Below are 20,344 nucleotides of genomic sequence, written 5' to 3' on the forward strand. Positions count from 1 at the left end.
CACAATCAGATTCAAATTAGTGTGCAATCCATTGCTTCCATATTATCGGTATTTGGTAATTGATTCAAGATCTGTTCTCGAATTTGTTTTGTAGACATGACCATCATTTTTTTATTGAATTATCATCTGGTCATGTGTATTACCAATGCTTGGCCTAATCTTGTACTCTTTACTTTTTTCCCCATTTTGCCAGATAATCCAAGCAATTGAAAAAGGCCTCAAACTGGTGGAGTAGAAGAACAGTTGTGATATGAAACCTTCGCCAGCGAAAAAAACGGTCAACATCATTAGATCCTCGCCAGAGAGATAGCACAACCGGATCTAGACCTGATCGGTGGTCAAAGAAGAATAGAAGATGATGGGGATCTGTTCTTTAATTTAGTTAGCTTTTTTTCCTTATAAAAAGAATAAAAACAATTAAAATGACAGAATGACATGTACAAGTTTCTGATGTGAACCAATCATCTTTGATCTTTCATATCTACCACTTTTATTATCATATATATATATGCCATAATCAGGGGGGGAACTCTATTCCAATAGAAGAATACCTCATTCATACCGACAGATAAGCACTGTGATGCCTCCACTCCTAGACCTGGAAGCAGTTGTATGGTAGATAACTCATCTAGGCTCCTTCAAAATCCATTGCAAAAGCTATAAATTTCAAATAAAAGAATGACGCAGAGAGAAGAAGAGAAATTGCATTTGAACGGATAAAACTAATAAATATATAATATGCAGAATAAGGCAGATCCTAAAAATTACTAACACATAAAAACACTTATTTATAAGTGAAGAAAAATTAGGTCAATGGAGAAAACAAATAGAAGTACATCCAAGCAAGGGGATCCTTAGGCATCAGCATTGAACTAAGATATCCCAAATAGGTTAATTAGCCTTAGCCCACTCATCCTGAGGATGTAAAAGCAAGTTTACAAAACAAAACAAATAATTGTAACTAGAAAAAAAAAGATTTAATTACTATGAATCAAGGGTGATCCTTTTCACACAAACAATAGCACGCCCATAACTAACTTCAGTTAAAGGCATAACCCAATAACCACCTTGTTTCTGTATTGTCTCCCAAACTATCTTGGGGTAAGCCTAATAATTGTTTTTTTTTTTAGGGGTACTTTTGTTTCAGTGAAGAGGCTTTATTCATCAATATACATTCATACATGTATTTCTTTTTATCAACAATACACATACATATAAGGAAATATGTAAGAGACATGCAATACAGATAAAAGGGAAAGAGACAGCGCCTTGGTAATGTATGAACATTGTAGGAGCTATAACTAAGCTAGTTGCTCTCTTACTTGATGTTAAATTTTGTCATGTATATAGGGTAAATAGGAGTGCGGATTACTTAGCTAGTCTGTCTTCTTCCAGTAATGATCAATATGTATGTAACTACCCACCTCTTGATGCTACACTAGATGAGCTTGTAGCTACTAATGTCGGAGGAAAGGTTTTCATCAGATTTTAATACAGGTCCAAGGGTATGCCTAACCCTATTATCTGTTTAAAAAAAAAAGATAAAAGGGAACCATACTGTACCCTCTTCCCATTTGAGTACATGTTTCCTTAACAAAATCTCTAATTCACTAGTTTCATTTTAAAAAATCACAAAAATGTTTCACCCATAATCTCTGGGTGGGGGGAGGGGAAGAGGAAGAAACATACCGCAAGACCCATAGTAAGCCATCATAAGTACGCATTGCATTTCCTTCAAACGCTTACAATCCTGCATAGCAAACCAATTGAAAAGAACATTTAACAATAAAATGAAGAAAAGATAGATAATCTGCAAATCAGTCTTCAAGCATCAATAAAGAAAAAATTTAAAGTGGATTAAAAAGTAACTAAAAGCTCAGATCTGACCAAATGCAAAACAAAATGAAGTATGCAAACTGAAGTTTGTAATTTTCTTTCCTGATATAGTATTTATCTGAATTATGGACAAATATGAGTTGCATCCTAATCTGACACCAGCCGACTCTGATCAATTCACGATTCTTCGCCAAAAGGGGCGTACCCATGCAACACAGCCTATTGCTGATGGAACTCCCCATCTTTTTAAGGTTTTCGGTTGTAAGAGCTCTATTTGACGTCCATTAAAACAAAAACAAACATACATTTGAAGAACCTCCCTCCTCCAAACTTCCACTCCAATATTCAACTCCCTCACCCTTTTGTCCTCCAATATCTCAAAGTAAAACCAGCATTGTATCATTTTTACCTGTATCTAATATGTGCGTCAAAACTGCCCACACTCGGATATCCCAATCTTTAAAGAGAAGGTAGTAATCCAGATCCCAGGATAGCATCTCATCCTCCAAAGTAGAGGATTCCTTGATAGTGCATCATCTTTGGGAAATTGTTGTAGATGGACTCATACTCCTCTTCCTCAACACGTTCTAGATGGGCTTATACACACTTTTGAGGCTTCGTTCTCCAAGCCATATATCCTCCCAAAACATTATTTTTCACCTATCTCTATTATTCATCTTGTTTCATAAGTTATTATCTCATTTGTAATTGGTTTCTTCTTTCAAGGCACATCACATTCTTCTTGTAGCTACTTCAACTCAATCTTCTCCTATTCTGATCTTATGATACTCATCTTCTTCATTTTATATCACTCCTTGTTTTGAGACAAGAAGCAAACAGATAAGAGAAATGGGAGAGAAGGGGACAAAAAAAATAGCGTAAAAAAGAATTATCAAGTGGTGCAAATAATATTAGATTAAGATCGTACACATAGTAGTTCTTAATTTCCAAAAGATTCGATCCTATTTAGTAGATAACCTTCAAAAAGATCAACTGAACTGAATGGACTAAACCACATACTATAACTTATATATATCTCAACACTCCCCCTCAAGCCAAAAATATACAGACTATATATTTCAAGCTTGCAATTACAATGCCAACCCCAACAAAGTACTTTGTTAAGACTCCCCCTTACACAAATACAAAGACAATAGATAGATAATGTCTCCATCTCCACACCCCTACCGCAAGCACACCCATGAACGAGCACATGGTAAAAATAACAATAATGGCTCCACTCGGAAGCTCCAAAAACCAAAGGCTCCGGGCACATAGGCCTCGGAAGCGCCACCAACAAATGTTCCTCAACTAGAGGTAGCTGAAGAATGGGGTGCAACAAACAATAGAAGAGCTTGACCACTAAGAACAAAGGCTGAGTTGGATCCAAAACCAATCATAGCATCAAAGGTGATGTATCCAAGCAAATCATGAACAACTTGAGGAGATGCAACCAAACCAAGCCAACTTCAAGCATCAAATAACAACCACAACGAACCACGAACTCTAGCACCCAACAACACACACATAGCCTCGGGCAAACAATAGGCCACTAGTATCATGTACTAGGGAAAATACAACAAGGGCGATAGCATTACTTTGGTGGAAAAATGGTCCTCAATTTGATGAAGCACAAATGGTGCATAGAGAACATTGTGGAGATGAGGCTTGATCAAAAGATATAAGACATGGTGGTAGCACCAACTCACTGAAGAACAAATAAATCATGAGTACACAATCACTTCAACTCAATGACGTACACCAAAAAAATAAATTAGATGCCAAAGATGGGGGAGTATCAATAATCAACAAACTGACACACACAATCCAATAGCACACAAAGATTCCAACAAATTTCTTTTGAATACCAAGGCTACATATACACCTCCAATACACTAAAACTCGCATGCTGTAAATTGAAATGATGTTGATTACCCATACCACATCAACTTTGCAAAAGAAGTCCACGACCTGGACCACAAGACAAAGCTAAACTAGGTACACATTAACCAAATTTAGCATAAACCCAGAAGTCGGACATGTGCATCAATAACAACCGAGCCAAAAATCAATTACCCCTCATTCAATAATCCAAATATCAAGTAGAAACGGGTCGAATAGCAACACTGAACCATTATCAAAAAGCATCACGTTGTAATCTACCAAGGCAAGGCTGCGAAAACCATTTGTCGTTCCCCTTCTATGTTGTGTTTCCTCTTAACACCATATGTGCGTTCAAGGTCAGCAAACAAGATCACCCAAACATAACATAGAATGACAAACATTGAATATACCCTATCAGCTTTGACGTGCTTGAGATCGAGTGAAACACTACAGCACATTAAACAGATTCCAGCACACATTCAAACACCAAAAGAACTAGTGAGAGCTCCCTTCGAACTAGTGACCACAAACACAAGGCACATGTTCACCAAGTAGCACATGTTCAAACGCCAAAAGATCTAAAGAGCTTCTTTCGAACACCAAGAAGGCATAAAAGATGACAATTTAAACTTCATCCAGCCACAAAATCAAACGCCTACTAGATACTAGAAATAGAACCAAAACAAACTCATACTGAAAGAAGAGGCCACAAACAGTCCCACCAAAATCTAGAACAAAAAAACCATTAATATCACCAGTAAAAAATAGTCATTTTTTTTACTGAAACTCCGACCACTCTCCAGTCACCCAAAACATTACCACCAATGAGATGAGATAATAATAAAAAAAAAAAAAACCTAACAAACTGACCTGAAAAAAGAAAATTTCTGTAGCCGGAATCCAGCCAACAACCAGTCGCCAGGATCCATCCACTGGTGACCAAAAAACGTAAAACCCTAGGTCTGAACTCTAAAACTTCGATACCGCGTAGAATTCTATAAAGCGAAAATATTATTATTCTTAGATGCCCATTACATAGGGACTCACTCTCCTTAAATAAAGAGTGAACACATACTTAGACTACCACCTATTCAATGTGGGACTAAACCACATACTAGAACTTATATATATCTCAACAAAATCCATTGTGAAGGAGTTCTCATATAAGAGAGAGAACGGACCCATTCCACAAGACTAAAATTGTTTTTGAGGTTTAACTTTATTGATTGCAACCCTTGCCCTACCTACTAAGACCAAGCCTAACAAATCCTCCTTATATATTCAGCATTTGGAAGCCCAACGCTCCTCACCCAACCAAAATGACCTAACACTATATGACAACAATATACAAAAAAAAAAACAAAATATAATATAAAAATAAGAAAAATAAATAAAAATAAAGAAGTAATAATGTGTGCAAACGAAACTTGAACAAAGGTTCGGGGCACAAATCTTACAAATGGAGATTTTAAAATCCATAACCCTATTTCTGAACATGCAGATTTGGGAGGAGCTCGATAGTGATTTCATGAATCATAAACATCCCTTTGTGCAACACAATAAATCTAGTCTATCAAAAATGAAAAAGAGTGTTATTGTGTGCCAAAACATAGTTTGTACTCATAAACTTTGGAGCATCCAACTTAAAACAATTGCCTACGAGCAGAGCAGCACCAGCCCCAAGAACTATATACTATTATGCACGGCCTTCAATGTCCCATGTGGGACTATATAAAACATCTCAATATGCCTCACATGTAGCGTTACTTAGGCCTAACATGTGGACAAACATACTTAGGTGACATGGAGTAATTAGGCCAAATACAACAGCCTGCTCTGGTAGTCTGGTACCATCTTAAACTTTAGAGCGTCCAACTCAAAACCAATTTCTACAAGTAAAGCATCTAAGGGAGGCCGGGAGTTATTTACTATTGTGTAAGGCTTTCAATGTCCTAGAAGGGATTTTTTTTACTTTGCTTGACCAAGTAATGGGAATTTCAGATGCTCCACTAAGTCTTAAGGAAAAATGTGGGAGCCACACAACTAATTAGGCTGATTTTTTGTGCATATTATCTCCCCACCATGGAGATCATCTTCATGAAAAATCAGCTCATTTGAAAATGTTCAACCTTATCAATAGAGTTGGAAAATGTAAAACATTGGAACTCAAAGACAACTTTTGGCGCGGTTAGAAATGTCTAAATGAGATGATTTGTGGTTAGAATGAAATCCACTAAGAGTAAAACATACCCACACAAAAGGTCAGGCACCAATTCGTCTTCAAGCCCACCTTGTTTCAAAGGACTTGGTGGAGTATCTCAAATTCCCATTAGAATGATGATCACGTCAGATGAAGATCGTGGACTCCAAAAATCATATCGTTGGTAAATCTCTAACCTTGTTAAAAGGATTGAGAGTTATTCTCCAAATAACGGATGGCCCAAATATTTAGCAACTTGAATAAATATCCTCCTGTGAATATGATAAGTTCAAAAGTGTCACAAAGACTTAACTTTCGGCATGATAGTCTCTATGACATCAAATCAACGGCAGCATAAATATAGAAACGGGAGGACAGTGACTTATGGAAGAAGGAAAAGATGAAGAGGTATAAATATAAGTATCTTAAGACAATCTAACTGTCTAACAGAAAGTCGCCATGTTTCCTAATCTAAAAAGGAATTAATTATTCAAGTAAACAAGTTCCATTTCCTTAAACTATTTTATAGCAACTGGTCCTATCTTTTTTTTTTTTGGAATAAGGCCAATATTTTTCAGAAAACTGAAAGCCGGTTATTATTAAAGACACTTCACTTTATAATTAATCAAAATAAACTTATAAATAGAAAAGGACTGGAAATACCTTTCAAAGCTTTCACATATTCCTCCAAACCAGTAGACCAGAAGCTCCTTGCAGATGCGGGAATGGTAGTTGCGGACAAGAAAACAAAAGGCGCTATTCCTATAGCACATAGTCAAAATGATATCATTGGCTTGTGCAGGAAAAGAAACAAAAATGTGAGAGTAAGAAGGCATAGATCAAAATAAGGCACTATTCCTATAGCACATACTAAAATGATACCATTCTCTTTTGCCAGAACAAGGAAAATGGTTTGATTTACAATAGCTGTGAGGTAAAGAATGTGTGTAGACGTAACAGTAGATGTGTCTCACTGACTTATCAAGTTATCAGCAAAACTATAAACCAAAATTCATCTACTCTAGATTTCCTCATTTGCTTGTCTTTTGTTGGGCTTTGTAAGTGAGCAGTGGTTCACGTGGCAAACAATCTACTATTGATTTTTCTGTTCACAAAATTGCTAATGGATTCTACTTCAAAAATGTAACAAGTCGCTTGATAATCCAGTGCTAGAGGTGTTTATTTACCCATTTATCAGAGTTGTTCAGTTATCTATCCCTGCTAAGGGAATTTTCAGTGTCTATCACCCAACCATCAGACTATGGGACTCAATGTTTCTAAGGAATCACATTAGCATTTTGACATCTAAATTTAACTTCCATAATTCAAAAAGATGACAGGCACAACCATCTTTTTTATATATATATATATATATATATATATATATATATATATATATATATATATATATATATATATATACTCTCACCATAACCATTTCCCATCCATAAGCCCCTGCCTTAGACGAACAACAGCGTTCTCCCTTTTTGTCCGTTTTTCTGAGGATGGTGCTTTAGTAGTATTAACACATGCCTGAGAGAAACATGTTAAATTATGATAGATCCACAATAAAATAAATAAATCAACAATTTGTACGGTTAATAAAGTCATTAAAGTGAAACACAAGTATTATTCTCTTAGAAATAACTACCTTGAAGAAAACAAAGGCAGCAAGCTCCATGAGTTGAATCTGAGAGTTCGTCATGCCCCTAAATTGAGTTTACATGTGCATGACTATAATCAGCAAAACATCAAGTATGTTTACGAATAAAAAATTTAGGAAAAAACAAACACTAACTGTGTGATACTAGTGTTGGTTGTGTTGCTTTGATCTAATTCCTCACAAACAACATCTAGAACTTGTTCTACAAGATGAACCCCGTCAGCAGCATTCCTTATTAGATTTAGCTGTAACCTTGCATAAAGAATAACTGCATCCTGCAAAAGATAAATTTGAGTAAATATAATTTCTGGGGACAGTGAGATAGGTAAATCAGGATGCTTTCTTATATTTGTGAAAGGAAGATATATTTATAAGTACCAAACCAGAACTAAGAGGGAAAAAAATTAAGGAAGTCGAGGTGGCCTACATGGCCAACATATAAGCAAAAAAAGGCAGAAAACACCCACATGCGCTAAAGTCAGGAAAAACTCACTCTCACGGTCTCACCCTAAGAAAGTATCTCATATAAAACAAAGTAATCGAACGGAGTACCGTCAAGTTCCTCTACCACAATACAGCATAACAACTTTTGCTCTTAATACTGAACTAAGAAAAAACAGGCTCAACAGTCAACATGCCTCTAACTCCACTGCAACTGATTGCCTCTGGAAGAGACTGCACATGTACCACAGTGCTAAATGGTCTTTCACTGAACCCACTCCAACTACATTATGTTGAGGAAGAACTGAAATACCATCAAACAATCCAAGAGGACAGACAGATGAATTAACGTCTGGCTGAGCGAATATTGATCAGCCATGCCAAGGATACAATAAATTGTGTCATAAGGGGGTCTCACGGATGGTGTTCGAAGAAAATAAATTTTGTCGATTCACTTTGTATTTCTAATTCAAAAATAGTACAGAAATCCTCTCTGCCACGTGCACTTCCCTCTTACATTTTGTCTTTTTCCTCTTTTACCTTTGCCCTTCCAAATTCTGCATACCTACACTCTTTGCCGTTACATCTTCCTTAGCCCACTTTAAGCCATCGGATATGTGTGTCGTATTTAGAATGATTGAATGATTGACGAAGGTCACTAGCATCTACCAGACTACCACCCATTGCAATTTTGGAATCGAGCAGATAAGTGTAGAATATTAGAATCTAACCCATCCAACCCATAAAATCATCTCAGCACTTCTCAAAAGTTTGATAGGAATGGGTTTGCAAAAGATACCTTCAACCCAAGGTTTTGGATTTTAGGCCAACTACGAAATGCAAAGCCATGCACAGCTGAATGGATACTTTCCAAATATTCACGATCCAGATTTGGCCCATCCTTTAACAAGTACGTATTGATGCACTTGATCAACTTGTGTGAGATATTTCCCTCGTCACTGAAAAGTTTAGCAACAGTAAGAGACAATATAATTTGGAAACAAGTTCATACACATAATCAATAGTCCTGCAGGAACTAATTCAAATGTACCTTACGAGTGACCAAATCGCAAGTAATCCCTCTACAATCTCTTTTCTAATACTATCAGGAAAGTCTCCAGGTGGGTTTTCCAATAATGAATGAAGCGTTGAAATACAATTCACCAACTCCTTTTTAGATTTAGCCTGAACACTGTTTGTCCCACTTAAGCTTGCTTCTACTTTACCCAAATGCAAAAGAACAAATCCTACCAACAAAAAAACAATAAAAAACAAACAAACAAAAAAACACAAAGCTCCCCATCACTGAAATCATGTAATACAAACTCACCACAATACAATTTCTTTCTCATATGAACGTGATACTCTTTCACTTCTAAAAGATGTTGTAGTATTTTCCCATACTCAAACTGGAAAACAGTCGCATCCTTTAATACATCCCACACGTGACTAAACAATATCTTTGCCACAGAAACAAAAACCGGCATCTTCCCTATAAAACACACAAAATCAACTCGTGTATAAGTAATCTACGACAACACATTCATTTTAAATTCTAGTCAAAAACTTGCAATATTAACCTGATTCAATCAAATTTCGAAAAACTTTGGCATAAATCTCCTTCGGTTTCCGTCTCTTACTTTCCGATATTTCTGACTTTACACATTCAGTAAGTAATCCAATAAGAAACGGCCACGTTTTAGCTGCAATATAATATACATTCAAACAGTTCAAACATACAAACACAAATGATACAATAAGTCAAAAATGAGTCAACGACTGAAACTTAACAACATACAATTAGGAATGTCATTCGGTTTAAGCTTTGAAGTTCTCTGACTAATAAATTGACAAAACTCATTTGATTTGTCTCCTTCTAGCCACGTGTTCAATAAATTGGCTCCTTCCTAAAAACACAAATTAATGATTTTAATATAAAAATATATATATTTGATTTATAAAGTGAAGTTAAAAAAAACTTACTTCACGAAGTTTAGCTTTATTTGAAGAGAGTTTTAAAACTATTGGTTCAATATCATCTGACGTCACCATTTTATTTGTCGTTTATCAAAAGTTTTGAGAATTGAGAGTTTGTTTACTCGATCGTTGAATGAGGAATCATTGATGTTGTTGATGATGATTAGTATATTAGGGTTTGTGTTGCGGTTATGGAGAGTGGAAAAAAACGGGAAATGAAGAAGTTGGGTTTTTGGAGAAGAGAATGTGTGATGAGGGTTTTAAGGTGAGGACTGAAATGTTGTGAGTTTTTGTGGAATGAGACAAATGGGTGTTTCTGTATTTATGGATGCAACGTGACGAGGAGTTAAATGAAGTGGGCCTCCAGTCCAGCCCATGAAAACCTGCCTTTGTTGAAGAGCATTCCCAACAAAAGCTTCAGCAACCCGGGTACTGTTTAGATGGTTGTGCTGAACAGAGTACAAAAGCTTCAGCAACCCGAGTACTGTTTAGATGGTTGTGCTGAACAGAGTACAAAAGCTTCAGCAAAGGTGTTAGAAAAGATCTCTCCCTATCTTGAGGACAGAACCAGGAACCACGAACCAGGATTCAATGTATGGAGGTGCAAGAGTATTTGCAACCCAGTAATTGAACTAAGGGATGCGGTCATGTGGTAGTAGAGCTTTTGCAAAAAAAATTGGGGGTGCGAATTCTTATAGTCTAGTCATTTAATTTTCTAACAAATTACTATCACATTATGTGACTTTTACAAATCTTTGGAGGTATAGCCGCCCCGATCCATCTATACCCTATCTAATACATCCATTAGTTATGGAGGATGTACATCTATCCATTCTACAGGAGAAGAGATTGAGTGATAGATAATAATATATGGTAGTATTAGTGAAAGCTAACTAATACTACCTAACCGCCAAAATGGTGTTAGGGTGAACAACAAGGATTCTGGCGATCAAGATTTAAAATATCGAGCCCGTTATATGAACTCCATTTTATATAAACTCCAAATAAATTCCACCACCAAAAGTGGATTTATAAGATGAATTGAAGACTGATGTTTGGTGAAGATAGTCTTCTCATAATAGAGAATCTTCCTACAAAAAATCAGGGCAAACGAACATGTTCAGCCTTGTCAAAACTTGTTTTGAAATTTGAAAATTTTAGATCGTTGGATAATTTTACAACACTATAAACAATTTTTTATATGTCTAGACATCTTCAAAATTGCTGATTTTTTCTAAGGATGATCTATATTGTAGGAAGAACATCTCCACCAAAAATCAACTTCTAATTTATTGTTTTTCATAGTGGAGTTTATTTAGAGTTTGTTTAAGTGGACTTTATATAATGGACAGGAAAGGGACGAAACAAACACTAAATCTACTCATACTCCCTTTCTAGACTCCTTTGCGACTCCATCGTGTGACTTGGGGTGACTAATACTTAGACAAAAATAAAATTTTAAAATTTGGTAAAAAATAAATAAATAAAATGGGAGAGAATCTGGATAGGATTCCGTCTTACTAGACATCATCATCCCCTTTTAAAATGAATGACACACCCAATAATTATCTACCTAAAATAATTCCACAATTATGTTCGAGATATTTTGGTTCTCATTGTCAACTCCAATTCATGGTCAGTAGCGAATCCAAAATTGATTCATGGTTAGTAAATATGGAGAATTCTTGTTCATGGTTTGTAGCATGTCCAAAAAAAATTAAAAAATAAATAAAAATATAATAAAACAGCGAGAAATTAAAGAAATTTGGATTATTCTCCTTGAGGAACGTGGGGATAAATTTGGAGAATAAGACATTCTCTTGCTTTTACGGGCCAGAAAAGAGTTTTTCTTTTGTAAAAACGAAATGTCAATTTTCTTCCTCTTTTTTATTTGTTTGGTTTGTTAATTAAAAACAAAGATCTGGACGTTAGATTATGCAAGATATGACGGTTAGCTGAGTATGTCGAGATGGTATGTTAGAATAGTATGTCGATGTATATATATAGGGGAGGGATTCATATACAACATTTTTTATACAACTAACAGTTTATACAATGGCCTATATCTCATTCTACAAAACTATTTACGACTTAATTTTTTGTGGATGTCATATTTCCACTGTGGATAACAACCCTACAAAAACCGGACTCATTTGGAAATTTCTAAATATGATAAAAGAAGGTTGCAAAATTTTAAATCCCGACCGTTAAAAAAATAACATTTTCAAATCAACTTTTGAAAATGGTAGAGATTTCGAAATGAACTCAAATTTTGTGGATATGATATTTATAGTGATGAGATCACAAAATATTATCTCTTAGTTAAATATAAAAAAGGTGTTGTATAAAAAGTACGCGTTGTATATGGTATGTGGTTCCTTCCTCATATTACAACTTTTTACCTGGATCTGAAGTGATTGGAATTACTTACAAAATTCACTATAAGGTGTTACAAACGTTAACTCCTAATGCACAGAATAATTTTACACCAGGTAAAACTGTGTTAATTGATACAAATCTTTTAACTTCTAGTGTAACAACCCCTAGGATGATTCTTTATAATGCAATTTAATTTCCTGATTCATGGACTTACAAAAATGTTGTTCAACCATAACCAATCATTAATAATGATTTAAATCAAATAATTCAATCAACAGAAGGAAAAGTTATATTAAACTTTAAGAAACATTTTGTTAGTAGAAGTTTGTCTTCGAGATCTTCTTATAAGATCTATATACGACAATCTTCTAGGCATTTAGTGTATGAAGCTGAATCGTTATCTCAGTACAATCAATATGTAGAAGAGATTCGTATCTCTAATCAACAAATACCACATGGTATTTACAGACAGAACACTAGGGAATCTCCCACAGCATCAGAGATGGAATTTGTTTTATAATGGATTATACACCATATGAGACAAATCAATTTTATAAGTTAAAATATGAGAAGTTGAGTAAATATTTTACTCCTACAGAATTGAAACCTCTTGTTCAACATTACCCAAAGTATTTTCAATGGTACCAGAATGACGGTACTACTATGGCTAAATGGTTTTGTCTAGAGTGTTAGAATAATAAAATTCTTAATTCTAGAATCAAATGAGCTACTCTACAATAGGATGTTAAAGATTATTTGAGATCCAAAGGTATGTTATATGATAATGATGTGTTAATAGATAGGGTAAAACCTAGTTTGCATACTCAACAGGTTAAACAAGTTAATACGTACTCCTTTACCATATAAAATTATTAAGTTACCAAATCAATATGAGGTAAAAATAAATTTACCTAATCAATCAGTAAAATCTAAGGTTAAAGATGATTTTGAACTTATAGATAATTATATTGGTGTTTTAGAATTTCATCAAAAGAATTGGACTATTTCTGATGACAAGGAGATGACTGTTGTTCATCCTCCAACAACACCTTTAAAGCTGAAAGCTAGTCTGGAATTAAATTGTGGCTTATATCAAACCACATGATGACCTTAACAAATTAAATCTGTCCGTACAAATGATGTTAATATAAACTCTGGAAAAAATAATAATTATACTAATTTATGTTTGCAAACTATAGGAGCTCAATTAATTAGAATTGAGAATAATGCAGAAAATATCTTTAAACATATTCCAATGATAGATCCTAATAAAAATAAGGATAAAGAATCTATAAAAAAAAAATAATAATAAAAAAAAAATCTTTAAAGCAGCATATTTCATCTGGTCATATTAGACCATCTATCCAACTTCCCTTGAATGTTCCAAATTTTAAGTTGGGACAATCGTCATCCAAAAATGACTTCATTGAAAAATTATATAGTCAATTAAGTAAATTAAATCTTAATATCATATCTCAAGAATTAGATTCAAATGATGAGATAAACCCTAATAAAATTTTGGATTTAGAAGAAAATTTTGATTATTCTATTATTAATAAAATATCTTATGATAAGAATAATCATAAGATGAATTATGCAGGATATACTAAGCAATATTACCCTCGCCCTACTCCCCAAGATCTTCTTTATGAAGAGGATATTTTTAATGATCAAGCCTCCTTTCATCCTAAAACCATTTATACATGGAATATTGATGGTAAATCAGAATACCATATTTATCACACTCTACAAGAAATGCTTATGTATGTCAGTTGATAAGCACCCAAAACTGTACTATAAAACCTCATAGAGACATAACATTTCAGTTAATTATGTGTTTAATAATCATGAAATAATCGCATTTTCGTGCTTTTGCAGGTTGGAGCAACTAATGTAAAAATGATGATAAAGCCAGCATTTAAACACGGAATAGGGAGTATACATAAGTTTTCCGATCAAACCCATGTGAAACCCAACAAATCCGGACTAAAGCCCAAAGACTTAAACAGTACAGAATCAAGTCAGAACAGGATTATATGCACAGAAGCATTAAACTTTTGGAGCTCATATCTCTTGCACTTGGACTCTAGTTTCGGCAAGTAAGCTGTCCAGATGATCAGCACGACTAGCTCTATCTCAGGCCAAAAATTGAAAAAATTAACGTCCGGGCCCACCGCCTACCAATGGACCCACCTTACGGGCCCACAAGAAGAGATGAGTCATCAATCATGGAGTATGTTAAGACAAAAGTGTCAAATTATTGGCACAAATGGACACCTTGCATGTAATTAATGAGGTTAGATGAGATTAGGTACTAATAGTGAAAACAAAGCAAGGTGTCACTTTGTTTTGAATGTGTGGATAAAATGGAAATAAATGTGTGTGTGTGTGTGTTTCACGTGGGATGTAGGGAAAATGCTCTAATATGAGAGGAAGAAAACAAAACAAGGGCATTCACTCTATTTACTTCCTTGATTAGTTTTTCTTTTTCCATTGCTTGTTGGTTAGTTGGAATTTTTAGTTTGGAGTTTTATGTAAGAAAAGCTTGTAATAGTGTTAATGGGAAACACCTTTAGTTTTTAAAAAACTTCATCATTTCTGTAGGTAATCAGTGTTTTTAGTTTCTTTTATTCTTTCTCCCTCTCTTTAACAAATATATATTGTAGCTTTCAAACAATCCAATGATCATGAGCTAAAACCCTCCAAAGAGGAGGGTTAATGATGCTCATGTGAGGATCAGACTACAAATTTAGGATTCCATAATCACTATTTAGAGACTTAGGTTCTATTTTTCATCCTGTCCCAAAATGACAGAGATTGACCAATATCTAATCAACTATTGTAAAATAGAACTAGGAGTTGGAAATGATATTTCAAAGATGAAATATCATTTCAATTCCACATGCTAGCATGATATGTTTAGAGATATGTATATTGTGCTATGGATTGAGATGGTAGTGACCTGTTTCTAAAAGGCTTGTAACTAGGCCTTGCATGGGTAGCTTAATCCTCTACCATTCCCTTCTCTTTAAATTACAAGTTAAAAATCTTAGTTTTTCTTGTTTTTTTTATGCCTCACATTTTAAGTGTCCATTAGTATTTAAACAACAAAACAAAACCTAGCTAGTAATCTAATATGAACTTACTCACTAGTTTCCCTACTTAGAGCATAAGAAAGTTGTATGCTGTCCTAGAATTTAGGTTGGTTCGAATCCCTACTCGAGCAAAACGCACGAAGACGTGAGTAAGGACTTGAGTCTACACCGAACGGAGTAAGTAAGGACTTGTGTCTACACCGAACGGAGTAGAGAATCCAAATCTTTAGACTGCAAAGTGTGGATATCAAATGGCGCCTCTTCCATTCTAAAGAACCAATGACCTGTGCTTATAAACTGGAATTTCTCCAAGGGGAAACCCCCCACTCTCATCCTTTCATTCATTTCATTTTCCTGTTTTTCTTCGTTTTTCTTGTTTCGAATTTTCCTGCGTTTTGCTGCTGATCCGCATACTGATTTTTGGTTGCACTTACAGGTTCGAATGCAAGGACCTGGAAACTAGTCTACAACAAAAACTAAGCTTATTGTGAAAGATTTAGCCTGCTGTGCACGTTCATTTTCTTTGGCGGACTTGCTAGAAGCTAACAAGTTTCAAATTTTAATAGACTATTGTATGATTCACATGTATTATATAATATGTCGTAGGTAATGGACTATTATTTACGTATTATGTTAGAAATATGTATAAATCATGTGAATCTTTGTTAATATATATATATATATATATATATATATATATATATATATATATATATATATATATATATATACGTTTGAGTGATTATGAATTGCATCTTAATGTATATATACATATCGGTCATACTGTTTTGCATGGTTATCTATATATATATATATGGAGTAATAATTTCATGAGTAATAATTTGTATATATACCTAAATAGAGAAATAGAGATCAGGTATAACACCTGATTAATGTGGAAGAAGATCAGTCAGCAGCAAGAACACTTGATTAAACTGAACTTTTATTTATATTTATATTGATGGATGTTTATATTACAGGGGGGAAGAAAAGAGAGCACACTGGACTTAAACAAGAAAGAAATTTAAAGATAAAGGAAAAGATGTTCCTCAATAAGGGTGAGGTATCCCTTTTATATTAGTCGGATCTCAAAATATAATTTGGAGTCCGTACAGGAAGTGGCTACGTGTGTTAAAGAAGTCACAATCGACTGGGCCACCATGACAAAGCATACTTGTCTTTTACTCTTGTCTTGAAAGGATAAGAATCCTTATAATGCTCCACTTTTAACTTCGGAGAAAAGCAAAAGGTAGGATGTTCCTTTCCAAGGTCCCACATAGACAAAAGCATTGAAAATCCAGCTGTAAGGATAAGAATCCAAAGCAAAAATAATGCTGATTCTGTTTCTGGTCCTTATCATGGGCCATAATGTCTGCCATTATGTTCAGAAGTGCCAAGTTGGGTGCGTAGATTCTCAGCAACTTAGATAAGGATATCATTATCCACATCTTCTGGTTCTGACTTAGAGGAAAGGTACCCAAGATGATTAAGAAACTCATAAGGTCCTTCTTCATTGATAAGCTTGAAAATTTCTAAAGCTTTTGGGCTAAGAGCCAAAGAATTGGTTATGCTGAATTGTTCATAAAATTTGGTTATATTAGAATTGTCCAAAGATTCTGTAAGGATCAAGAATCTATCAGATTTAGACAAAAGAGTAAACTTTGGATACTTTTGTATTTAATTGTATCTGATAAACCACTTAATCTGATGAAGACCAATAGCACGAATTTCGGCCATTTCTCTAATTCTGTCTTCTGCTGTAATAGTATGAAATTTCTCCTTAGATTCCGAAAGAGAAATAGCTCTTGATATATCACAAGGTCTCTGTTTGTGGATTCGGACAAAAAATACCGAAGGATAAGTTTCATATTCTGTGTATTCAGGACAAGCTATGATAAATTCACAGTAAATAGTTCCATGTCATTTCATCATAGTATTTTCTATGGCTTGGACCAATGAAAAGGCCAGGAATGTTATGTTATTCTTTCCTGCTTCCAAAGAAACTTCTGTACTGATGGTGATGGATTTAACAAATCCCATCTCTAGCAATTCATCAATTAAATACATATCTCCATGATGAAAATATTGCCAAAATGTGGCAGGAAGGAGGATATGGAAATTTGGGTGCATACTGTGGGTTCCTTCAGTGATATGGGCAATACCTTTAATAATTAAAGGATAAGTTCCCAAAACAATTGAATTCCAATTAAGAATCCATTTCTGAAAATGTGAAGGAGGGAGATTTTGGATTAGTTCTGGCAAAGGTGGTGGAAGGGATGTTTTGGCTTTATTCCAAAAGGATTTTGAAAAGTTTTTGGAGAGAATACTCCAAGACACACAATCAAGGGATCTCTTTAACTTATTGGTTTTATTTTTGAAGTCAAACCAAGGTTTGATTGAATTTTGGTTTATCTTGCTAAAATATTTAGCAGTAATTTTAAGGATCTAGAGAAGATTCCTCTTATTATTCTGATCAAAGGAATTGATAACATTGTCCAAAATGGACTTCTGAAAGCTATGAAGCTTTTGATGTGTAAAGAACTTATGCCTGTTATCATAGACATAAGGTAACTATAGATCATCAAATCGTACTTTTCTTTTACAAGTACTGTTAGACTTTCTAGAAAGATTATGCGAAGAACTCGCAATGGTGCTGATATAATCAGACTCCAAGGTTTTACCCTTGTTGATGCTATCAGGTATACCAACAGACTCCTGGGAATAATCCCAGTTAGGGAGGCCTAAATTGTCCTCAAGGATGTTGATAATTTCAACATCAGCAGTATCCTGGAAGGATTTAGAGGCCACTGGTGGTTGCTCTGTGTGCTATCCATATACTGGATTCTCCAATGAACCAAATTGGAGCATTCTGGATTCTGTAAGAGACATCAAATTATGTCTTAGATACATAGGATATAATCTCGGAGAAATATTCTCTGAATAATGAAGAGTATGTTGTTTCCAAAATATTTGGATACTCATAAAACATCTATTTGTGAATTATATTTCACAATCTTGAATCTTCATGTCCTGCAAAGAAGAAGAAATAAATTCGAAGACCGAAGGGTAATCCTCAAAGTTAGTGTAAATACCATAATTATCAATTTTATTAATAGGCATAATGGTATTTAAGAAAGGGGTTCCCAGTATAATCTGCTGGGTAAGATATTTTATTAATAAAAAGGATAGAGGTATATTAACCTCATGCTTGCTAATAACAACCTTAGTAAGTTTATGTTGAATAACTATTTTACTACCACTAGCACTAGTCATAGTTTGGGTAGTCTTTTCAAAATATTTTTGAGGAATTAATCCTTCTTGGATGCAATTCATATTTGCACCACTATCAACTAAAGCAATATAATTAGTAAGAATATATTCTTTGTTAATAATCGAAGTTATAAATATATTCCATTTTCTAGAACATATAGAGAAAATAAAATTGCAGTGTTGGGAGTCACTGTCTATAATAACTTCCTTGAATTGGTGTTTCTCAATTTGAAACACTCTCTACTTTAATTGAAAAATCTCCTTGTTAAGATTCTGGACCTCTTTATTTAGGTCCTGATAAGAAGATTATGAAGAACTAGGTTTATTGTTTCCTAGGCGATCAAAAACCTCTTTCAAATTGTAACCTTCAGAAGGATCAACAATATTATCCTTTACTGCTTTAAAGCAAGTTTTAATTAACTTCAGCTTAGTGTCTGGGTTAGTAATGGAATCTATAAGATTCAGAACAGACTGCTAATCATGGGTTAAGACATTAATTGTTAACCCATTCATTTGTAAGATAGCTTCCATGTTATCACATTTTGCTTGCAACATGTTACACTGACACGATGCATCATTTTCTAAAGAACTAGAATAAGGATCATCAGATTCATTTTTTGTATCAGAAGAACTAGTATTAAGTAAAATCTTACTTAATTGTAATTTAAGATCTTCATCAATCTCTAAATTATTAAGTTTTTGTTTGGTCTGACACTTGTTGGCATAATGACCAACCTTTCCACATTTCAAACAAGTAACCTTAATTTTGTTGTGTGGATAATTATAAAATTCTTTATTAGGTTTCCAATTTTATTGAAATTCTTTCGAGAATATTTTCTCTTATAGTTTTTATGGGTTTATTTGTGAGAGGAAATTTTCTTCTTCCTCTCAGGAGGAATATTATAAGCAAATTGTTCACAAAATTCTCCTAACTCTTTCTTACTAGAAAGATTCTGCTTTTTAAGCTGACACTGTAGCTTTAAATCATTGCAAATGCTAAGACCTTCCTGAATGACCTGATTAATGAGACTCCCATATGTATGAGACTCATAAGAAATATTCGATCCTCTATTCAAATCTCTAAGCTTTTTCCTAATCTTTTCTGCAAAGAAGTTAGGGAGACCATCAATAAACTTAGATTTCCAATGCTCACTATTAGCATCATGTAATTGAAACACTTTGGCTAAGAAGACATCCTTATACCATCTAAAATGAGATAAGGTAGGACATCTAAGATTCTGGAGAAGTTCTCTATTTTTCTCAGCACTCATGCCTTCAGGACCCATGAAATGATGGACACTAGACAGGCATAACGTATAAATAGCATCTGACATGGCTAACTCTTGGTTAGCTTCTGAACTAAACTCCAACTTGGTAGAGTTAAAGATTTCAGATCTTTGCTCACTTGTGAGAACATTATCCCACCATCCTTTAAGGGTTCCAACAAAACCATGAGTAATAAATCTACAGACATCTGCATCTGTATTACCATGGGCTTTGCAAACACTCGCATACATGAGCATCTCCTGTAAAATGTGATAAATCTGGTAATCAGATTTAGCATCAATATTCCAAGTGTAAATAGTTTTAACCTGATAA

At 34.4% G+C, this 20,344-nt stretch overlaps 1 protein-coding gene across 1 annotated transcript in view; it reads right to left on the reverse strand.

Moving 5' to 3' along the window:
* The window catches only part of ATM (Serine/Threonine-kinase ATM-like protein), a 73,427-nt gene extending 63,136 nt beyond the window's left edge, over positions 1 to 10,291 (reverse strand). Inside the window, exons 1-13 of the mRNA XM_086570884.1 lie at positions 10,008 to 10,291; positions 9,823 to 9,931; positions 9,605 to 9,727; positions 9,355 to 9,516; positions 9,076 to 9,271; positions 8,824 to 8,983; positions 7,719 to 7,858; positions 7,572 to 7,629; positions 7,350 to 7,453; positions 6,584 to 6,682; positions 3,456 to 3,544; positions 1,690 to 1,741; positions 552 to 636 (exon numbers count right to left, since the gene is read on the reverse strand). Of these exons, the coding sequence (XP_086427010.1) occupies positions 552 to 636; positions 1,690 to 1,741; positions 3,456 to 3,544; positions 6,584 to 6,682; positions 7,350 to 7,453; positions 7,572 to 7,629; positions 7,719 to 7,858; positions 8,824 to 8,983; positions 9,076 to 9,271; positions 9,355 to 9,516; positions 9,605 to 9,727; positions 9,823 to 9,931; positions 10,008 to 10,076 (1,446 nt within the window). The 5' untranslated portion in view covers positions 10,077 to 10,291. The remainder of the gene's footprint in view (positions 1 to 551; positions 637 to 1,689; positions 1,742 to 3,455; positions 3,545 to 6,583; positions 6,683 to 7,349; positions 7,454 to 7,571; positions 7,630 to 7,718; positions 7,859 to 8,823; positions 8,984 to 9,075; positions 9,272 to 9,354; positions 9,517 to 9,604; positions 9,728 to 9,822; positions 9,932 to 10,007) is intronic.
* Between the last annotated feature and the right edge of the window lie 10,053 nt (positions 10,292 to 20,344).

Source organism: Coptis chinensis, chromosome 1 (genome assembly GCF_015680905.1).
Source record: "Coptis chinensis isolate HL-2020 chromosome 1, ASM1568090v1, whole genome shotgun sequence".
Taxonomy (NCBI): domain Eukaryota; kingdom Viridiplantae; phylum Streptophyta; class Magnoliopsida; order Ranunculales; family Ranunculaceae; genus Coptis; species Coptis chinensis.